This window comes from Schistocerca americana, chromosome 9 (genome assembly GCF_021461395.2).
Source record: "Schistocerca americana isolate TAMUIC-IGC-003095 chromosome 9, iqSchAmer2.1, whole genome shotgun sequence".
Lineage (NCBI taxonomy): Eukaryota > Metazoa > Arthropoda > Insecta > Orthoptera > Acrididae > Schistocerca > Schistocerca americana.
In genome coordinates, this window is record NC_060127.1 from 83,600,868 (window position 1) to 83,622,628 (window position 21,761).

Consider the following 21,761-nt stretch of genomic DNA (forward strand, 5'->3'; position numbering starts at 1 on the left):
TTTTACACCGTTTTTCTAGTTCGACAAATCCTATGAACGTGCCTTCGTTTTTCCTACGTTTTGCTTCCGTTATCTAACGCAACGTTAGCACTGCCTTCTGGCACGTCCACGTTTCGTAAAGCCAAACTGCTGGTCAGTGCGTAAGTCGCTCATAAAATTGAATATAAAACTCGAATGAACACCCCAAAGCACACCGTCGATCAGCAACGGGCCACGCAGAACGGCAGGTGAGTATCGTACCGGATCTGGAGCTGATTACGCATCCATACGCGGTCCAAAGCGGTACATGCAGTGTGCCAATACCAGCGACGTTGTGGCTGACCCGCGTGCTCTCGCTGCAGCTGTTGACTCAGCGGCTGCCACGCGCCGCCGTTCTGATTGCACTCGTGACGTCGCCTCCAGTGTAAACGCGACTGTCGCAAGCAAGCACTCTCCACCACACACCAAACAGCGCCGCCCGCAGCGCAGGCGCCGTCCACCCTGCGCCGCGGCTAACCGACTGACACGGTTTGCATTGACGTCACTTCCCGCTGACAGGCGCTGATCGATGACGTAGCTGCAGACATTTCCCGCGGGGCTGCGAGAGATGCACGGGGCGGCGTGGCGCGCCGACCGCCGGGTGTGGGAGGGGCTTGGCTCCAGGCGTGGACGTTCCACCCAATGCTCCAGCCACGCCCCTTTCGCTTCTGCCTGTAACTCGCTCTGTAGAATTTGTGAGTTACCTCGAGCCACACGACACGCAAAAAGGGAGGGGAGATCACTACCACGCGTTAGACATACCCACACTTACGAGAAAAAAATAAGTATTACGAATTACACTGACGCGCCAAAGAGACTGGTATAGGCAACCGTATTTTAATACAGAGATATGTAAACACGCAGAACATGGCCCTGCGTTTGGCAACGCCTATGTAGGACAACGACTGTCTACGGCAGTTGTTAGATCGGTTACTGCTGCTACAGCGGGAGGTTATCAAGATTTAAGCACGTTTGAACGTGGTGTTATACACTACTGGCCGTTAAAACTGCTACACCAAGAAGAAATGCAGACGATAAACTGGTATTCATTGGACAAATATATTATACTAGAACTGACATGTGACTACATTTTCACGCAGTTTGGGTGCATAGATTCTAAGAAATTAGTACCCAGAACAACCACCTCTAGCCGTAATAACAGCCTTCATACGCCCAGGCATTGAGTCAAACAGAGCTTGGATGGCGTGTACAGGTACAGCTGCCTATGCAACTTCAACACGATACCATAGTTCATCAAGAGTAGTGACTGACGTATTGTGACGAGCCAGTTGCTCGGCCACCATTGACCAGACGTTTTCAGTTGGTAAGAGATCTGGAGAATGTGCTGGTCAGGGCAGCACTCGAACATTTCCTGTATCCAGAAAGGCCCATACAGGACCTGCAACATGCGGTCGTGCATTATCCTGCTGAAATGTAGGGTTTCGCAGGCATCGAATGAATGGTAGAGCCACGGGTCGTAACTCATCTGAAATGTAACGACCACTGTTCAAAGTGCCGTGAATGCTAACAAGAGGTGACCGAGACGTGTAACCATTTGCACCCCATACCATCACGCCGGGTGATACGCCAGTATGACGATGACGAATACTCGCTGCCAATGTGCGTTCACCGCAATGTCGCCAAACACGGATGCGACCATCATAATGTTGTAAACAGAACCTGGATTCATCCGAAAAAATGGCGTTTTGCCATTCGTGCAGCCAGGTTCGTCGATGAGTACACCATCATAGGCGCTCCTGCCTGTGATGCAGCGTGAAGGGTAACCGCAGCCATGGTCTCCGAGCTGATAGTCCCTGCTGCTGCAACCGTCGTCGAGCTGTTCGTGCGGATGGTTGTTGTCTTGCAAACGTCCCCATCTGTTGGCTCAGGGATCGAGACGTGGCTGCACGATCCGTTACAGCCATGCGGATAAGATGCCTGTCATCTCGACTGCTAGTGATACGAGGCCATTGGGATCCAGCACGGCGTTCCGTATTACCCTGCTTAATCCACCGATTCCATATTGTGCTAACAGTCATTGGATCTCGACCAACGCGAGCAGCAATGTCGCGATACGATAAACTGCAATCGCGATGGGCTACAATCCGACCTTTATCAAAGTCGGAAACGTGATGGTACGCATTTTTCCTCCTTACACGAGGCATCGCAACAATGTTTCACCAGGCAATGCCGGTCAAGTGCCGTTTGTGTTTGAGAAATCGGTTGGTAACTTTCCTCGTGGCAGGACGTTGTAGGTGTCGCCACCGGCGCCATTCTTGTGTGAATGCACTGGAAAGCTAATCATTGGCATATCACAGCATCTTCTTCCTGTCATCATCGTGTTGTAGCAATTTTAATGGCCAGTGGTGTAGTTGGCGCACGAGTGATGGGACACAGCATATCCGAGGCAGCGATGAAGGGGGTATTTTCTCGTAGGATCATTTCACGAGTGTATCGTGAATATCAGGACTCTGGTAAAACATAAAATCTCAGATATCGCTGAGGCTGGGAAAAGATCCTGCAAGAAGGGGAGCAACGACGACGGAAGAGAATCGTTCAGCGTGACAGAAGTACAACCCTTCTGCAAATTGCTGAGATTTCAGTGCTGGGCCATCAACAAATGTCACCGTGCGAACTATTCAACGAAACATTATCGATAAGGGCTTTCGGAGCTGAAGGCCCACTCGTGTAGCCTTCATGACGGCACTACACAAAGCTTTACGCCTCGCCTGGGCCCGTCAACACAGACATTGGACTGTTAATGACTGGAAACATGTTGCCTGGTCGCACGAGTTCAAATCGCTCAAATGATTCTGACCACTATGGGACTTAACATCTGAGGTCATCAATCCCGTAGACTTAGAACTACTTAAACCTAACTAACGTAAGGACATCACACACATCTATGCCCGAGGCAGGATCCTATCCTACGACCGTAGCAGCAGCGCGGTTCCGGAGTGAAGCGCCTAGAGCCGCTCGGCAACAACGGCCGGCTGGTCGCACGAGTCTCTTTCAAATTGTATCGAGCAAATGGACGCGTACAGGTATGGAGAGACAACTTGAATCCATGGAGTTGGGGTTGGGTTGTTTGGGGGAAGAGACCAAACAGCGAGGTCATCGGTCTCATCGGATTAGGGAAGGACGGGGAAGGAAGTCGGCCGTGCCCTTTCAAAGGAACCATCCCGGCATTTACCTGGAGCGATTTAGGGAAATCACGGAAAACCTAAATCAGGATGGCCGGACGCGGGATTGAACCGTCGTCCTCCCGAATACGAGTCCAGTGTGCTAACCACTGCGCCACCTCGCTCGGTAGGATCCATGGATCCTGCGTCTCAACAGGGGACTGTTCAAGTTGGGGGAGGCCCTGTAATGGAAAGGGGTGTTTGCAGTTACAGTGATATGGGACCCCTGATACGTCTAGATACGACTCTGACAGGTGACACGTAATTAAGCATCCTGTCTGATTACCTGCATCCATTCATGTCCATTGTGCATTCCGAAACACCACACGTCCAGAATTGCTACAGAGTGCCTCCAGGAACACTCTTAGGAATAAACATTAATGAGCATATCTGGGATGCCTTGCAACGTGCTGTTGAGAACAGATCTCCCCCCCCCCCCCCCCCCCCTCGTACTGCTACGGATTTATGGACAGCTCTGCAGGATTCATGGTGTCAATTCCTTCCAGCACTACTTCAGATGTTTGTCGATACCCTACATAGGTCACCGCTCTTTGGTGAGTTCATGCTTGCCTACTTGCCTTTGCAGCATTTTTCCCTTCAGTGCTCGCGGGAACCCTACAGGTGTACCAGTTTCTTTGGCTCTTCAGTGTAATAAAACTACTGTGTAGCCCTGTTTAAACATACGCCTGTAAAACGTAAAGGGTGCTTGGGATTTAACACTGTTTATAACTTCCATATTTTGTAAAATGAGACGCTTTCCTTGCTGCAATCTACACTGTCCAGCCACGCTCATGTGATGCCCATCAAAAGGTTGAATAACTACTTTTTACTGCGCAAGAAGCGCAGGAGGAGAGATATTGAGGGTCTGGGAAGTACCGACAGGCATGTGGAGTCACGAGGACTCAAGTGCTATGGCCAGCTGCACTAGGTTTTACAGCTGAGGATTCACAGAGCGAACACCCCAATCGATGTGGTCCCACCGTTTCACTGGGTTATAATCCGTGGAGTTTGGTGGCCGAAAGTACAGTAATTTAATCCTGGTGCTCTTCAAACCACACAGGTACATTGCAAAAAGTGAGAGATGTAGCATTGTTTTGCTGGTATATGCCATCGTGCCGAGGACAGACAGACTGCGTGTAGGGGTGGACATGGGCTTCAAGGATAGATAAATACTTGTGTTGGTCTGTTGTGCCTTCCGGAATGACGAAGTCAACCAGCGAATTCCACGAAAACATTCCTCAAAACATATAGTGTAAGTAGGCTGTTTAGGTTTTTATGTTGCTAACTTCAGCTAGCGCTCTGTATGAAAATCACTGGCTGTGCTGTGTGCAGTCTGTGGCTGGTGGGCATTGTTGAAATAGTCGCTATTGTAGTGTTGGGCAGTTGGCTGTTAATAGCGCGTAGCGTTGCGCAGTTGGAGGTGAGCCGCCAGCAGTGGTGGATGTCGGGAGAGAGATGGCGGAGTTTTGAGAGCGGAGACAGTAAATTTGTAAGACTGGATGTCATGAACTGATATATATAATATGACTTTTGAACACTATTAAGGTAAATACATTGTTTGTTCTCTATCAAAATCTTTCATTTGCTAATTATGCCTATCAGTAGTTAGTGACTTCAGTAGTTCGAATCTTTTATTCAGCTGGCAGCATTGGCGCACGCTGTATTGCAGTAGTCTGAGTAACGAAGATTTTTGTGAGGTAAGTAATTCATCAAAGATATAGGTTATTGTTAGTCGGGGACATTCTTTTGTAGGGATTTTTCAAAGTCAGATTGCGTTGCGCTAAAAATATTGTGTGTCATTTGAAGCACAGTCATATATAATTTTTCTATGGGGACGTTTCAAGAACTCCCTCCTCTTTGCACGACGTGAGACGTACACTTCAACGGTCATCTTTGCGATGGAGCACGAAACGTTATTCATCAGAAAAGACCACCTGACGCTGTCAGGCCGGCCATGGTGGCCGAGCGGTTCTAGGCGCTACAGTCTGGAACCGCGCGACCGCTACAGTCGCAGGTGCGAATCCTGCCTCGGGCATGGATGTGTGTGACGTCCTTAGGTTGGTTAGGTTTAAGTAGTTCTAAGTTCTTGGGGACTGATGACCACAGCAGTTAAGTCCCATAGTGCTCAGAGCCATTTGAACCATTTTTTTGTCGCTGTCAGCACTTTTGCATAAAGCAGGTGCCAACTGCGCAGACCTGTACGAAGCAACATTCGCTGAACGGTCATTGAGTAGACAGTTCGTAGCTCCATGGTTCATCTATACAGATCACTTGCTCCACAGTTGCAGCGTCATTCCCCTGTGTACATCTCCACAGCCGGTGTACACACCTATCACGTACAGCCCACGGTCCACCACTCGCTGCCTCAGTGCCAGTTTAGGATCGTGCCATTGAGCTGTGCTGCAGCTCGCCGTGGTGCTGTGTGTACGTTTCTGCCAGACCGTATCGTTTAGATGGCATGGTTGCGTAGTTTGTCTTCTTCCCGTGTTCACTGGCGCCACTCGGTTCGCAAGCGTTGCCTATCCACTAGTGGCAGCAGCGGCGCTTATCGGCATGTAGTTCTGCTGGCAAAAACTGTAGAGGAGGACAGAGATTGGAATACGTCAAGCAAATAATTGAGGACGTAGGTTGCAAGATCTACTCTGAGATGAAGAGGTTAGCACAGGAAAGGGCCGCATCAAACCAGTCAGTAGACTGATGACCAAAATAAAAAAAAAGTTCTGCTGCCCTATCTTTGGGGCAACCTCGTACTTATTCCGTGTGGTGAGTGGGCAGTTCGGTTGGGGACGCAGGAGCAGCGAGGTCCGCGCAGAGCGACAACGCGCTGGTACCGCTGGCGGCGCGTATGGACTGCTGGATCGAAGGGCAGTGGTCACGAGGGTGCACGACCTCGTTTCAATTGAGTGCATTGCTATTCGCGAAGAGAATCCACCACCATTGTGACATCTGGTGATTCTCCAGTGACTTCCGTTCGTGTTGCTGCTCGTAGTGTCCACTAGGCGAAAAGCAGCGAGTGGAGTACCTGGGGAAGGGGGATCTGATTAGCCTTCCTGAGCTTCTAATTAGTATTTACTGTTTACAATTTTCAGCTTCTTACACTGTTAAGTTCAACCAGCGGTATTTTTCTGTCTTGTGGCCACAACGCCCCAGTTACCTGCCCTGAAGGTTAGTATATGTAACTGCAGTGTAAATTTCCTCGCTCTGCCGGCGCTGTCTGGTGAGGCGTGTAAGTTCGACAGCTTCTTGATTGTAGGGTGGGTGGTGTTCTACCGTAGTGGTAGTCATTCCTTCTCGTTCCAGGCGCTCTAAGCACAGTGCTCTGCGGGTGGAGCCCAGACCGCTGGTTCCGGCTTTGACGTAATTTTGCATCTTGTATTTGTTTTGTTGAATGTCAGGTATCCTCACCAAGATTATTCTTATAGCACGTTTTAGAGCAATGTTACCCCAAAAACATTATTATGTTTGATGTCATTGAATGAGTATATGGGAAACGTCAACTTAATTCTTTGTCTCTCCCTAACATTTGCAATAAATTTAAGTACGAATGTGGCTGAACCAAGTTCTTTTAAGAATTTTCCAGGCTTTTTCCAGTGTAAATTCTCAAATTTTGGAAAATGGTGTCAGCAAGTAAACAGGTCGGTGGTTATTGCGTCTCTCCCATCACCTTTTGAGTACGGCATATTTCAGTGTCTATGGAAAAATGCCATGAGCTAGCCAAGCGTTACGCACTCCAAATAGGACACGGCTTATTACACTGAAGCGCCAAACAAACTGGTGTCTCGGTCGGGCACACAGTTTTAATCTGCCAGGAAGTTTCATATCAGCGCACACTCCGCTGCAGAGTGAAAATCTCATTCTGGAAACTGGTGTAAGTAAGCATATTCAAATACACAGATACGTAGACAGGCAGAATACGGCACTGCGGTCGGCATCCCCTATATAAGGCAACAAGTGGCTGGCGCATTTGTTAGATCGGTTACTGCTGCTACAATGTTACGTTATCAACTTTGAGTTCGGACGTGGTGTTATAGTCGTCGCACGAGCGATGGGAGATCATCTCCGAGGTAGCGATAAAGTGGGGATTTTCCCGTACGACCATTTCACGAGTTTACTGTGAATATCAGGAATCAGGTAAAACAGCAAATATCCGACATAACTGAGGCCAGAAAAAGATCCTGCAAGAGTGGGGCCAATGACGACTGAAGAGAATCGTTCAACATGACAGAAGGGCAATTCTTCTGCACATTGCTGCCGATTTAAATGCTGGGCCATCAACAAGTGACAGCCTGCGAACCATTCAACGAAACATCATCGATAAGAGCTTTCGGAGCCGATGCCCCATTCGCGTACCCTTGACGACAGCATGACGCAATGCTTTACGCCTCGCCTAGGCCCGTCAACACCGACAGTGGACTGTTGATGACTGGAAACATGTTGCCTGGTCGGACGAGTCTCGTTTCAAATTGTGTCGAGCGGATGGATATGTACGGGTATGGAGACAACCTCATGAATCCATAGGCCCTGCAAGTCAAAAGGGGCTGTTCAAGCTGATGGAGGCTCTGTAATGGTGTGGGGCATGTGCAGTCAGAGCGATACGGGACCCCTGATATATCTAGATAAGACTCTGACAGGTGACACGTATGTAAGCATCCTGCCTGATCACATGCATCCATTCATCTCCTTTGTGCATTCCGACGGACGTGGGCAATTCCATCAGGACAATGCGACACCCTACACGTCCTCAATTGCTACGGAGTGGCTCCAGGAACACTATCCTGAGTTTAAACACTTCCGCTGTCCTCCAAACGCCCCGGACGTGGACGTTATTGAGCATATCTGGGTTTCTTTGCAACGTGCTGTTCAGAAGAGATCTCCACCCCCTCATACTCTTACGGATTTATGGACGACCCTGCAGGAATCGTGGTGTCAATTCTCTCCTGAACTACTTCAGACATTAGTCGATTCCCCACCCAGGGGGTCGCCGCTCTATAGTGGGTTCGTGCTTGGCTACCACGGGGCCCTAGACGTTGCAGCATTTATTTCCCTTCCGTGCTGCATGTCTATCCTCTTGCTAATCATTTTTCTTTCCCTTGCGGAACATGTCACAGAAGTTATTAGGAATGTCGTGCTTTGTCGGTCGATGACGTAAGAACAGTCTCACCATTGTTTTTCGCTCCCTTTTCCTTTCCTTGTTTCCCTTCTCTCGTTCCTCCGCTTCGGCGTTTGAGGTTCCTCTTTTTCTTCTTCCTCACTGTGCGCTCTGGAAGTCCAGCCCACGCGTCTGACGCGTAACGGCTGACTGGGTAACGCGTAATTCCCAGCCCCAGGTCGACATGTAGGTTTCACATGTACCCCCTGGTACAGGCCAGGCCCAGAGAGGGGTGATTGCCTGAGCTGCAAACTTCACAAATTGCCGATTGGTCTCTCTGTCAGATGTTTGGGAGGTGTGACCTAAGGTGTGACCCTTATGAAGGAGGCCACCAGTTGGAACAAGCGCGTCAGCGGAGATGCTGGCAATCGTGGGGAATTTTCTCCCTATCATCTTCACAGTCAACATCTACGAAACGGAAAAGTAATGAGACTAACGATTCAAATACGGTTAACATTGCACCATGGTTCCTCGTGTTCTCACTTTCCCCATGGTAAACCCGTTTATTATTAAGAAAAGTATTCGTGCAGTTGCCGGCTCTGTGAAATCCTGCTCTCGTTTACGGAATGGCACTTTGCATCTGGAGACTACTTCTGATTCTCAAGTACAACATCTTGCCACCTCACTTCTCCAAGGCTAACCTATTCGTGTCGAGGCCCATATAACTTTGAACTCTACCCGCAGTGTTATTTACACCAGGCGGCTCGACGGTCTAACCGATGCCGAAATCCAGTCTTGCCTCTCTAGTCAGGGCGTCCATCAGATAATGAAAAATGTAGATTCCTCCTTAGTGCCCACCCACACTGTTTTCCTCACCTTCGATAGAGTGGTGCTTCCGTCCAAGATCAAAGCAGGCTATGAAATCATCACAGCCCGACCCTATATTCCGAACCCGATGCGCTGCTACCAGTGTCATTGTTTCAACCACATTAGAACGTCTTGTCGACACCAAGCCAAATGTGTCACCTGCGGTAGGGATGTGCACGAGGGTGTTTGTCTGCCCCCTTCTCCCAGCTGTATCAACTGCAATGGCGGCCATGCTGCTTCCTCTCGGGATTGTCCCGTGTATCTTCATGAGCAGGCTGTACTAACCGCCTTCCTCAGTCGCTCGCAAGTTATTGGCTAATAGCAAGCCCTGCCTTCTCCCATCTGGCACCTATAGTTCTTGTTACTCCTTGCTCCCTGAAGGATATGGCCACGCGGGAATGCGACCTCCAACTCAGCTCTGAGGTTGTGAAATCGCCCAGTGTCAAGGCAGCATCGCCATCCCCCCCCCCACCCCCCCCATCCAACTGTGCGAAATGCCATCCAACTCTAGCCTCAAGGGGCGACGCCACCAGCTACTGGTAGGCCGGAAAGGACAAGAGTACTCTCGCGCAAACTTCCTACATGTCTCCAGCCAGTCAACACCCGAGTCTTCCTCTAACCAGAAATGCTCGAAGAAGTCCACCAAAGGCAAACGGCCTTCTCCTTCGCCGACTCGAAGATCCTCTTCGACTGTGTCGCCACGTGATAGACCGGCCGGCCTCCGTGTCGCCGGTGCTCACCACCAACCGTTTTTCAGCGATGGACTCCACAGACCGACCGCACAAGCAAGCCAGCGCTTCTGTGGACCCCCATGGAGCAGCCGCCTAGGTGACACCCCTACATCTCTTCCTCATCATGATTCTCCTCCAATGGAACGTTCGCGGCCTTCGGTCCCACATACGGATTTACAGCTGCTTTTAGCATCGCAGCGTCCCCTTGTACTCTGCCTTCAGAAAACGAAATTGCGCCCTCACGACCGCTTTCAGCTTCACATTTCTTCTCGGCTCGTTTTGACCTTGATCTCATGGAATCGTCATGCTACTCATACGGGATTACATTCATAGTCAACCCATCTCCCTGATTACCCATCTCCAAGCCTTAGCAGTTTGCCTTTCTTTTCCCACCATCTCTCTGTACCTTTTATGACCCTCCATCATTCATTGTCACCAGGGCACACTTCCTTCAGCTTACTGGGCAGCTACCTCCCTCATTTATGCTACTCTGTAATGCGCATCATCCCCTTTGGGTTTCTCCCAGACGCTACGGTCGCAGGTTCGAATCCTGCCTCGGGCATGGATGTTTGTGATGTCCTTAGGTTAGTTAGGTTTAACTAGTTCTAAGTTCTAGAGGACTAATGACCTCAGCAGTTGAGTCCCATAGTGCTCAGAGCCATTTGGGCCATTTCTCCCAGAACCTGTCAGAGAGGCACCCTGTTGGCTGATCTTCTTAATCAACTCAACCTCTTCTGCCTTGATACTGGAGCACCCACTTTCCTTTCCAACTCCTCGCACTCCTAGTCACATTTGGACCTCTCCTTCTGCACTGCCCAGCTTGCCCATCGTCTTGAGTGGTCCGTTCTTTTTGATGCCTACTCGAGCGACCATTTCCCATGCACTATCCGTTTGCTGACTCCTACTTCACCTGTGTACACACCCAAATGGTGGCGTACTGATGCTTTACTCATCCCAGACGACCTTCGAAGTACAAGATTTTCCCGTTTTTGATGACCAGGAAGAATATCTCACAAACATTATCCTTACTGCTGCGGAACGTTCCATTCCTCGCACTTCCGCTTTACCACACCGTGCCCTAATTCCTCGGTAGACTGAGGCGTGCCGCGACGCATTTCGCGCATGGAGACGGGCTCTCCGCGTTTTTAACCGTCATCCTACAATGGCAAGCTGTATTCATTATACACAGATGCGTGCAAAGTATCGTCCCGTTCCTCGGGATGGCAAAGAAGCTAGCTGGATTTCATTCACAAGTTCTTTTGACAGTTCCACCCCTTCCTCTGACGTGCGAGCCAACTTCCGACGGCTCACTCGGACAAAGATCCATTTGCCAATTTCCGACCTGACAGTAGCAGACGATATTATCGTGGATCCTATTGCTATCTCCGACGCCTTGGCCGCCATATTGCAGACATTTCGTGCTCTTCTCGCTGTCGCCCTGACTTCCTCCATCGGAAAAGAGCGTTGGAGGCGTGGGCGATTCCCTTCTCTTCTCCGAATCGTGAGTGCTACAATGCCGCCTTTACTATGAGGGAGCAAGATCATGCTATCTGTTCATCCCGACCCTCCGCCCCAGGGTCAGACGCTGTTCACATTCAGATGTTGCTGCACCTTTCTCTTTCGGGCAAGCACTTTCTGTTTAACACATACAAACGCACCTGAGCAGAGGGCACATTTCTCGGACTTAGGCGTGAAGCCACCATCATAGCCACACCTAAGCCCGGTAAACAAACAAACCTTCCTTCTAGTTACCGCCCCATCTCACTCACCAGCTGCGTTTGCAAGGTGACGGAACGTTTGATTCATGTTCGACTGGTATGGTCGCTCGAGTCGCGCAGTTTTCTAACGAATGCTCAGTGTGGAATTCGAGCGCGGCGTTCAGCGCAAATATCGGACTGTGGCCGTGTTTTTAGATTTGGAGAAGCCTACGACATCTCCAGGAAAACTGGAATGCTCTCTGCACTTTACACGTGCGTCTCTCATGGCCGCCTGCCCTGTTTCCTCAAGGAATTGTTAAAAGACAGAGTTTTCAAGGTGCGAGTGGTTTCTGCCTTGCCGGACGCCTTTACCCAGGAAAAAGGTGTGCTGATTAGGTTGTGCGCTAAGGGGACCACCCCCTGCCTATCTAAACCCATGTTAATTTAGGCAAGTATTTTACCCATTTCTGAAAAAATTATTTGATGCAGGACCTTAATATTTTTACTGTATGTTACGTGATGCTAATAGTCAACTGTACTAAAATCTACATTATCCATTTTATAGTTTTTAAGCAATACTTCTTTAAACTTATTAACAAAAAATATTAAGTTTTTTCTGCAGAAAATATTTTTTGTCAACTTGCTAATGGGGAAATATTAGTGAATGTAGTACCAGAGGTGGCTTTTTATGTTATGCAGACTCTCTGGAAATTTCATTCATTTATCTGTTATAGTTTCTGATATAATGGAGCATATGTCCTGAACATTTTAGTTTGCAGGAAATTGACTTTAAAGAAAAACTCTTGAAATTTCTTACTTACAGTTAATTAAAACTTTCCTGCTGCATATGATGGCCCTTCTTTGGCCTCTATCAGGTCTTCCAGCTTCTTTTTCAATTCCTGGATGTTTGTCTTGCTTCCTTGGCCATATTAGATGCAGACCTGTCTGCATCGGCTATCCTTATTTTATCGCAATGATGCAGCCCAGTGATCATGTTTTCACCAGGATTAATTTCCAGCTTTTTCAGTACCAAACACTTTCCAGTATTACCACAATTGAATGCAATAACAGCATCATGAACTCCTAGTTTCATAGTATGCATGCATACAAATACAGTTTTAGGAAGGCGGTTCCAAATTATGCTGTTGAAACATTCATCTGGGTTCTGTGTCTGCCCATGCTGACATTTCCTTAGAAGGTCGGCATGAGCAAAGAGTCTGAAAATATGTTTAACTGCTGTAATAACAGCAGCAGGAAGAGAATGTTGGTGAGAATAAGATACTCCAGTTGCCTGCGCCCTATTGTATTTGCACCACGAATTTTTTCCTGATGGGCACAATCCATGACATGGCTTATCATCAGTAGAGGACTTATGGAAGAATATGGCCCAAACATCTGTCTTCATTGCCTCCAGATTTTCTTTATTTCTCCTAATTGGCCGGCCGTTGTGGCCGATCGGTTGTAGGCGCTTCAGCCCGGAACCACGCGACCGTTACGGCCGCAGGTTCGAACCCTGCCTCGGCATGGATGTGTGTGATGTCCTTAGGTTACTTAGGTTTAAGTAGTTCTATGTTCTAGGGGACTGATGACCACAGATGTTAAGTGCCATAGTGCTCAGAGCCATTTGAACCATTTTTTTCTCCTAATTGCCTCCGCATGGTATACCTGCAAGTTTTGTATTTCAGTTTTAGTTAACCGACTCTGTCCGGTCAATAACTTTTCATCTTCTGATTTTTTCCTCTCATATCGACAGTTTTCTGAGTCTTGTTCGCAAACGTTTTTGAACATTGCCTACACATTCTATTTTGCTAATAATGGCATTTCCATATGGCTTAGAGATGGCACGTTCACACACGTGGTAGGAAAATGCTCTTTAAATGCTTGAAAAACATTTCTTTCAGCAAAATCCTTTTCAGAGTACTTAAATGAAACATTAATCTATTGAAATATGATGAAAACCGAAAAGCTTTGCAACTGGAATCACTCAACAGAGGAAAGTCCACTGGACCTGACGGGATACCAATTCGATTCTACACAGAGTACGGGAAAGAACTTGCACCCCCTTCTAACTGCCGTGTACCGCAAGTCTCTAGATGAGCGGAAGGTTCAAATGATTGGAAAAGAGCACACGTAGTCCCAGTCTTCAAGAAGGGTCGTCGAGCAGATGCGCAAAACTATAGACCTATATCTCTGACGTCGATCTGTTGTAGAATTTTAGAACATGTTTTTTGCTCGAGTATCATGCCGTTTTTGGAAACCCAGAATCTACTATGTAGGAATCAACATGGATTCCGGAAACAGCGATCGTGTGAGACCCAACTCTCTTTATTTGTTCATAAGACCCAGAAAATATTAGATACAAGCTCCCAGGTAGATGCTATTTTTTCTTGACTTCCGGAAGGCGTTCGATACAGTTCCGCACTGTCGCCTGATAAACAAAGTAAGAGCCTACGGAATATCAGACCAGCTGTGTGGCTGGATTGAAGAGTTTTTAGCAAACACAACACAGCATGTTGTTATCAATGGAGAGACGTCTACAGACGTTAAAGTAACCTCTGGCGTGCCACAGGGGAGTGTAATGGGACCATTGCTTTTCACAATATATATAAATGACCTAGTAGATAGTGTCGGAAGTTCCATGCGGCTTTTCGCGGATGATGCTGTAGTATACAGAGAAGTTGCAGAATTAGAAAACTGTAGCGAAATGCAGGAAGATCTGCAGCGGATAGGCGCTTGGTGCAGGGAGTGGCAACTGACCCTTAACATAGACAAATGTAATGTATTGCGAATACATAGAAAGAAGGATCCTTTATTGTATGATTATATGATAGCGGAACAAACACTGGTAGCAGTTACTTCTGTAAAATATCTGGGAGTATGCGTGCGGAACGATTTGAAGTGGAATGATCATATAAAATTAATTGTTGGTAAGGCGGGTACCAGGTTGAGATTCATTGGGAGAGTCCTTAGAAAATGTAGTCCATCAACAAAGGAGGTGGCTTACAAAACACTCGTTCGACCTATACTTGAGTATTGCTCATCAGTGTGGGATCCGTACCAGATCGGGTTGACGGAGGAGATAGAGAGGATCCAAAGAAGAGCGGCGCGTTTCGTCACAGGGTTGTTTGGTAACCGTGATAGCGTTACGGAGATGTTTAACAAACTCAAGTGGCAGACTCTGCAAGAGAGGCGCTCTGCATCGCGGTGTAGCTTGCTCGCCCGGTTTCGAGAGGGTGCGTTTCTGGATGAGGTATCGAATATATTGCTTCCCCCTACTTATACCTCCTGAGGAGATCACGAAAGTAAAATTAGAGAGATTAGAGCGCGTACGGAGGCTTTCAGACAGTCGTTCTTCCCGCGAACCATACGCGACTGGAACAGGAAAGGGAGGTAATGACAGTAGCACATAAAGTGCCCTCCGCCACACACCGTTGGGTGGCTTTCGGAGTATAAATGTAGATGTAGATGTAGAAAATCGATTTTTTTTACCTGATCCACGGTGTCGTCCCCTTAAACTGTTTTGAAACAATGATGTGAATTTCTCATAGAATAGATTAAATTTGCCATCGTTTGGTTTATGAAAAAATTCATCAAACTATTCTTAAAAACATTTGTCTTTGAGTCACTGATATCCACTGAGGTGTATTTACACTAACGTGTCAGAAATCGTAGGATACCCCCTCATATCGTGCCGGACCTCCTTTTGCCGGCACCTTACAGTAACTTGACGTGGCAGAGGTTTAACAAGCCGTTGGAACTCCCTTGCAGGAATATTGAGCCATAATTCCGAGAGTCCATAATTCCAATGCAGGATTTTGTGCACGAACTGACGTCTCTGTTATGTCCCCTAGATGTTTTATGGGACTCATTTCTGGTTATCTGGGAAGCCAAATGATTCGCTCGGATTGTCTAAAATGTTGTTGAAACCAATCGCGAACGGCTGTGGCCTGGTGCCACGGCGCATTGTCATCCGCACACATTCCATCGTTGTTTGGAAATACGAAGTCCATGAGCGGCTGCAGATGGTATAAAAATGGCTCTGAGCACTATGGGACTCAACATCTGAGGTCATGAGTCCCGTAGAACTTAGAACTACTTAAACCCAACTAATCTAAGGACATTACACACATCCATGCCCGAGGCAGGATTCGAACCTGCGACCGTAGCAGCAGTGCGGTTCCGGACTGAAGCGCCTAGAACCACTCGGTCACCGCGGCCGGTGCAGATGGTCTACAAGTAGGCGAACATAACCATATCCAGTCAATGGTTGGTGCAGTTGGATCAAAGGACCCAGGCAGCTCCACACAAACAGAGCCCACGCTACTATGGAGACACAACCCGCTTGCACAGTGCTTTGTTGATAACTTGGGCCATGGCTTCGTGGAATCTGCTCCACCCTCGAACCCTACTATCAGCTCCACCCTCGAACCCTACTATCAGCTCTTACAATCATAAGTCGGGACTCATATGACCAGTCCATAGTTTGGGTCAAAATACCAGAAGAGGCCCTACAGACGCCGGCCAGAGTGGCGGAGCGGTTCTAGGCGGTAGTCTGGAGCCGCGCGACCGCTACGGTCGCAGGTTCGAATCCTGCCTCGGGCATGGATGTGTGTGATGTCCTTAGGTTAGTTAGGTTTAATTAGTTCTAAGTTCTAGGGGACTGATGACCTCGGAAGGTAAGTCCCATAGTGCTCATAGCCATTTGAACCATTTTTGAGCCCTGCAGACGATATCGTGCTATTAGCAAAAGGACTTCGCTCCGGTCATCTGCTGTCGTAGCCCATCAGTGCCAAATTCCGCCGCGTTGTCCAAACGAATACGTTCGTTGTACTTTCCACGTTGATTTCTGAGGTTATTGCACGCTGCGTTCCTTTTCTGTTAGCACGGACAACTCTATACAAATGCCTCTGTTCTCGCTTGTTAAGTGATGATCGTCGGTCACTCTTTTGTCGGTGGCAGGAGCTAATGCCTGAAATTTGGTGTTCTCGTCACACTCTTGACACTGTGGATGTCGAATTTTGAATTCCCTAACGATTTCCAAATTGAATGCCCCATGGATAGAGCTCGAACTACCCATCTGCGTTCAAACTCTGTAAATTCCCGTGGTGCATCGGAAACCTTCTCGCATGAATCACCTGAGTACAAATTACAGCTCCGCCAATGGGCTGGCGTTTTGTGTAAGTGATACTAGCGTCACATGTGTATCTGCATATCGGTATCCAATGATTTTTCAGGTCAGTTTGTAAGTGTAAACAACCACTCCGTCTACAGGCGACAAGTGGCCCATCGGGACCATCCGACTCCCGTGTCATTCTCAGAGGAGGATGCGGATAGGAGGGGCATGTGGTCAGCACACCGCTCTCCTGGTCGTTATGATGGCATTCTTGACCGAAGCCGCTACTATTCGGTCGAGTGGCTTCTCAATTGGCATCACGAGGCTGAGTGCACCCCGGAAAATGGCAACAGTGCATGGCGGCCTGGATGGTCACCCATCCAAGTGACGACCACGCCCTACAGCGCTTAACTTCGGTGATCTCACGGGAACCGGCCGTTGCCTTTGTAAGTGTAAACGACTATGTTATTTATCGTAACTGTACATCATGTTCGGAGAGAGCATTTTTACTGGGCAAACAGTTATTTTATTGCTTTGAGCTTCACCAATGGAAACATCAATTACGTTCCTACCTTTACAGTATACTGATAATTTTTTACTTTACTTTACGGACCGTCTGACTACAACTGAATGAAACACAGTTTTCGTGCCATACGCGTTTCGCCTTTATTTTCTGCAAGGCATCTTCAGTGGCCTTGAATCTGTTGTACCTGTAAAGCATTTCCTGCCAACATGTACAACAGGTTCAAGGCCACTGAAGATACCTTGCAGAAAATAAAGGGACGAAAATGGTGTTTCGTTCATGAGATCTGGTACCAAGAAAGACAGGATTGGGTTACGACTGTGGACGGGGCCGTAATCAATTACTGTTGGTTGGTTTATTTTACTATCATGTACACTTTATTTGGAAAAAACAACAAATAAAAGGTGACAATAAATTAAGAAGTGATCCACGGCTGAAGGCCTTAATGTCAACAAATTCAACTATTTCTCGGCTGAAGACCCCAATAGTAATAATTTAAAAATTGTTTCACGGCTGAAGCCCTGACTAGCAATCCTTTAAGAACCAGTTACACATCTTCAGAATTTAAATTTCAGTTATTAAAAAAAAAAAAAAAAAAAAAAAACAGTCATCAAATCTGACCAAACCAATGGGGAGGATGGGGATGGGGTGCAGACGTTTCTCCAAGGGTCGACCTGGGAAAGTCCATCAAAACTTCGTAAACGATGAGACAGGCAGCCAAGAGTTGCATTCACTTCAGACTAGCGGCAGTTTTAACGCATGACCAATAATCATTTGCCGAATCTACCTAACGTCCGATGACCAATGCAACGATGGAATAACACACCCAAGCCAAAACTGGCGGTCAGCACTACGTCTTCAGACTCCGGTGTTCAGAGCATCCGGAAGTAGGTAGCAACCACTACTACCAGAGTAGAAAAAAAAACCACCACCTGGCCCACAAATCAAGTAAGCTGTCGAACTACACGCCTTACCGGTCAGCAGCGTCTAGGTGAGGATAAGTACACTGCCGTATCGTACACTAAGTTCCAGGGCAGGTAACTGAGGCGTTAGCGGCCACTAGGCAGGAATAATACCACTGGTTGAACTTAACAAATAATAACATATACAGTGCAACAATTAATGAGAGGTGGAGAAAGGCTTATTACGTTCGCCTTCCCCAAACGCTTCACTCACTGCTCTTCATCTCGGTGACACTGCGAGCAGCAACACGCAAGCAAATGGTGAGATCTCACAATGGTGGAGGTTACACTACTTGAATTAAGGTCCACTCAGCTTAAACTTCCTGCGTCCGGTTGACAACGAGGTTGTACCCCTCGCGACTACAGCCCTTCTATCCGGCAGTGCGTGCGTGCCGCCAGTGGTCCCGGCATGTTCTCATGCTGTCCGGACCTGGTTGCTAGTCCGTCCCCAACCGGACTGCCGACTCATACGACACGGAAACACCACAACGTCGCCCCAAAGATAGTACCACCGTTACTAGATGTCGATAACCGCCGCTGCTGCCACTAGCGGACAGACAACGCTTGCAAACGGAGTGGTGCCAATGAACACAAGAAGAAGACGACACTGTAACTACACCAACCAAACGATGCCAACCTAGCAATAGCGCCAACGAGAGCCGCAGCACGGCTCTATTCAGTTGTAGCCAGACGATCCATAAAATAAAAATTATCAGTATACCCCAATATTGGAGGTAGACGAAGATGAAATGGGAGATATGATATTGCGTGAAGAGTTTGACAGAGCACTGAAAGATCTAAGTCGAAACAAGGCCCCGGGAGTAGAAAACATTCCATTAGAACTACTGACGACCTTGGGAGAGCCAGTCCTGACAAAACTCTACCATCTGGTGAGCAAGGTGTATGAGACAGGCGAAATTCCGTCAGACTTCAAGAAGAATATAATAATTCCTATCCCAAAGAAAGCTGGCGTTGACAGATGTGAAAATTAATGAACTATCAGTTTAATAAGTCACAGCTGCAAAATACTAACGCGAATTCTTTACAGATGAATGGAAAAACTAGTAGAAACCAACCTCAGGAAAGATCAGTTTGGATTCCGTAGAAATGTTGGAACACGTGAGGCAATACTGACCCAACGACTTATCTTAGAAGAAAGATTACGGAAAGGCAAACCTACGTTTCTAGGATTTTTAGACTTAGAGAAAGCTTTTGACAATGTTGACTGGACTACTCTCTTTCAAATTCTGAAGGTGACAGGGGTAAAATATAGGGAGCGAAAGGCTATTTACAATTTGTACAGAAACCAGATGGCAGTTATAAGAGTCGAGGGGCATGAAAGGGAAGCAGTGGTTGCGAAGAGAGTGAGACAGGGTTGTAGCCTCTTCCCGATGCTATTCAATCTGTATATTGAGCAAGCAGTAAAGGAAACGAAAGAAAAGTTCGGAGTAGGTATTAAAATCCACGGGGAAGAAATAAAAACTTGGAGGTTCGCCGATGACATTATAATTCTGTGAGAGACAGCAAAGAACTTGGAAGAGCAGTTGAACGGAATGGACAGTGTCATTTAAGGATGGTATAAGATGAACATCAACAAAAGCAAAACGAGGATAATGGAATGTAGTCGAATTAAGTCCGGTGATGCTGAGAGAATTAGATTAGGAAATGAAACACTTAAAGTAGTAAAGGAGTTTTGCTATTTGGGGAGCAAAATAACTGATGATGGTCGATGTAGAGAGGATCTAAAACGTAGACTGGCAATGGCAAGGAAATCGTTTCTGAAGAAGAGAAATTTGTTAACATCGAGTATTGATTTAAGTGTCAGGAAGTCGTTTCTGAAAGTATTTGTATGGAGTGTAGCCATGTATGGAAGTGAAATTTGGACGATAAATAGTTTAGACAATAAGAGAATAGAAGCTTTCGAAATGTGGTGCTACAGAAGAATGCTGAAGATTAGATGGGTGGATCACATAACTAATCAGGAGGTATTGAATAGAATTGGGGAGAAGAGGAGTTTGTGGCACAACTTGACCAGAAGAAGGGATCGGTTGGTAGGACTTGTTCTGAGGCAACAAGGGATCACCAATTTAGTACTGGAGGGCAGCGTGGAGGGTAAAAATCGTAGAGGGAGACCAAAAGATGAATACACTAAGCAGATTCAGAAGGATGTAGGCTGCAGTAAGTTCTGGGAGATGAAGAGGCTTGCACAGGATAGAGTAGCATGGAGAGCTGCATCAAACCAGTCTCAGGACTGAAGACCATAACAACAACCACCCCAATATTATGCGCAACTGAGGAAGACAGGAGTACAAAAATTGACGGTTCCTACCGTTTTCACCCAAACGTGTTGGAGAGTTAATTACTGAGATCCAATTGTAGGATCCTAAAATGGATTCCAGATCATTTTTCCTATCAGAAGCGGCAGTACAGAGGCACGCAGGAAAGAAGGTGAACTCGTTCAGAATTTCTGAGAACCACTCGACTGGGAAACAGCTGACAGGAAACTGAACCCCTAAAGCTGGTGCAGTTCCGGCGAAGTTTACAGGGCGAGACTGCGCAGAGTCCATGGCACAGGTGAGGAGCTTCTGCTTCGACACGCGCCGCTATCGGCTCTTGTGAACGGCGGAATCAGAGCGGACGCGCCGAATCTCCGCTAATCGTTAGGCGGAACCCGGCGCGGGCGGTGGACGGCTCGGATCACTCGGCTGCCTGCCTGCGTATCGACACGCCGCGCCCATCGGCCACGCCCACCGGGCTCTGCGCGCCCGCTGCTTGCGGTCCGCTGGGAGCTTCGGTCCACTGTGCTCGCTGCCGCCCAACTGAAGTGTTCGCTACCGCTTCGCCAACTCGCTACCGAAGTGTCACCTCTCGACCCAACCTTGACCGTGGGCTATGCTACAGATCTGTTTCTCACTACATCTCAAGATCTCTCAACAGCAGATCAGACAGCATGCACGACTGGCAGCCCACGGGAGAGATTCGATGAGGTCTAATTGAAGTGTTCGATACCGCTTCTTCAACTCGCTACCGAACTGTCACCTCTCGACCCAACTTTGATCATGGGCTATGCTACACTTCTGTCTCACTACATCTCAAGATCTCTCAACAGCAGATCAGACACTATGCGCGACTAGCAGGGCACGGGAGAGATTCGCTACAGTCTAACTGAAGTGTTCGATACCGCTTCGTCAACTCTCTACCAAAGAGTCACCTCTCAGCCGCACCTGGACCACGGACTGTGTTACGGATCTGTATCTCACCACTTTTCAAGACCTCTCAGCACCAGACCAGACACTGTACGCTACTGGCAGCCGCTACTGGGGAGCTTCGCTATTGATTACCTGAAGCATTCGATACCGTTACACGAACTCTGTACCGAACTGTTACATCTCACTCTAACTTAGCCCACAGGCTATATTACAGATCTGTATCGCACCACATCTAAATACCGGGTGATCAAAAAGTCAGTATAAATTTGACAAATGAATAAATCACGGAATAATGTAGATAGAGAGGTACAAATTGACACTCATGCTTGGAATGACATGGGGTTTTGTTAGAACAAAAAAAAAAAAAATT

At 47.6% G+C, this 21,761-nt stretch overlaps 1 protein-coding gene across 1 annotated transcript in view; it reads right to left on the minus strand.

Moving 5' to 3' along the window:
• Window positions 1-255: 255 nt before the first annotated feature.
• Window positions 256-21,761, minus strand: part of LOC124550681 (angiomotin-like) — a 77,035-nt gene continuing 55,529 nt past the window's right edge. Inside the window, exon 3 of the mRNA XM_047125406.1 lies at window positions 256-702. Within this exon, the coding sequence (XP_046981362.1) occupies window positions 256-702 (447 nt within the window). The remainder of the gene's footprint in view (window positions 703-21,761) is intronic.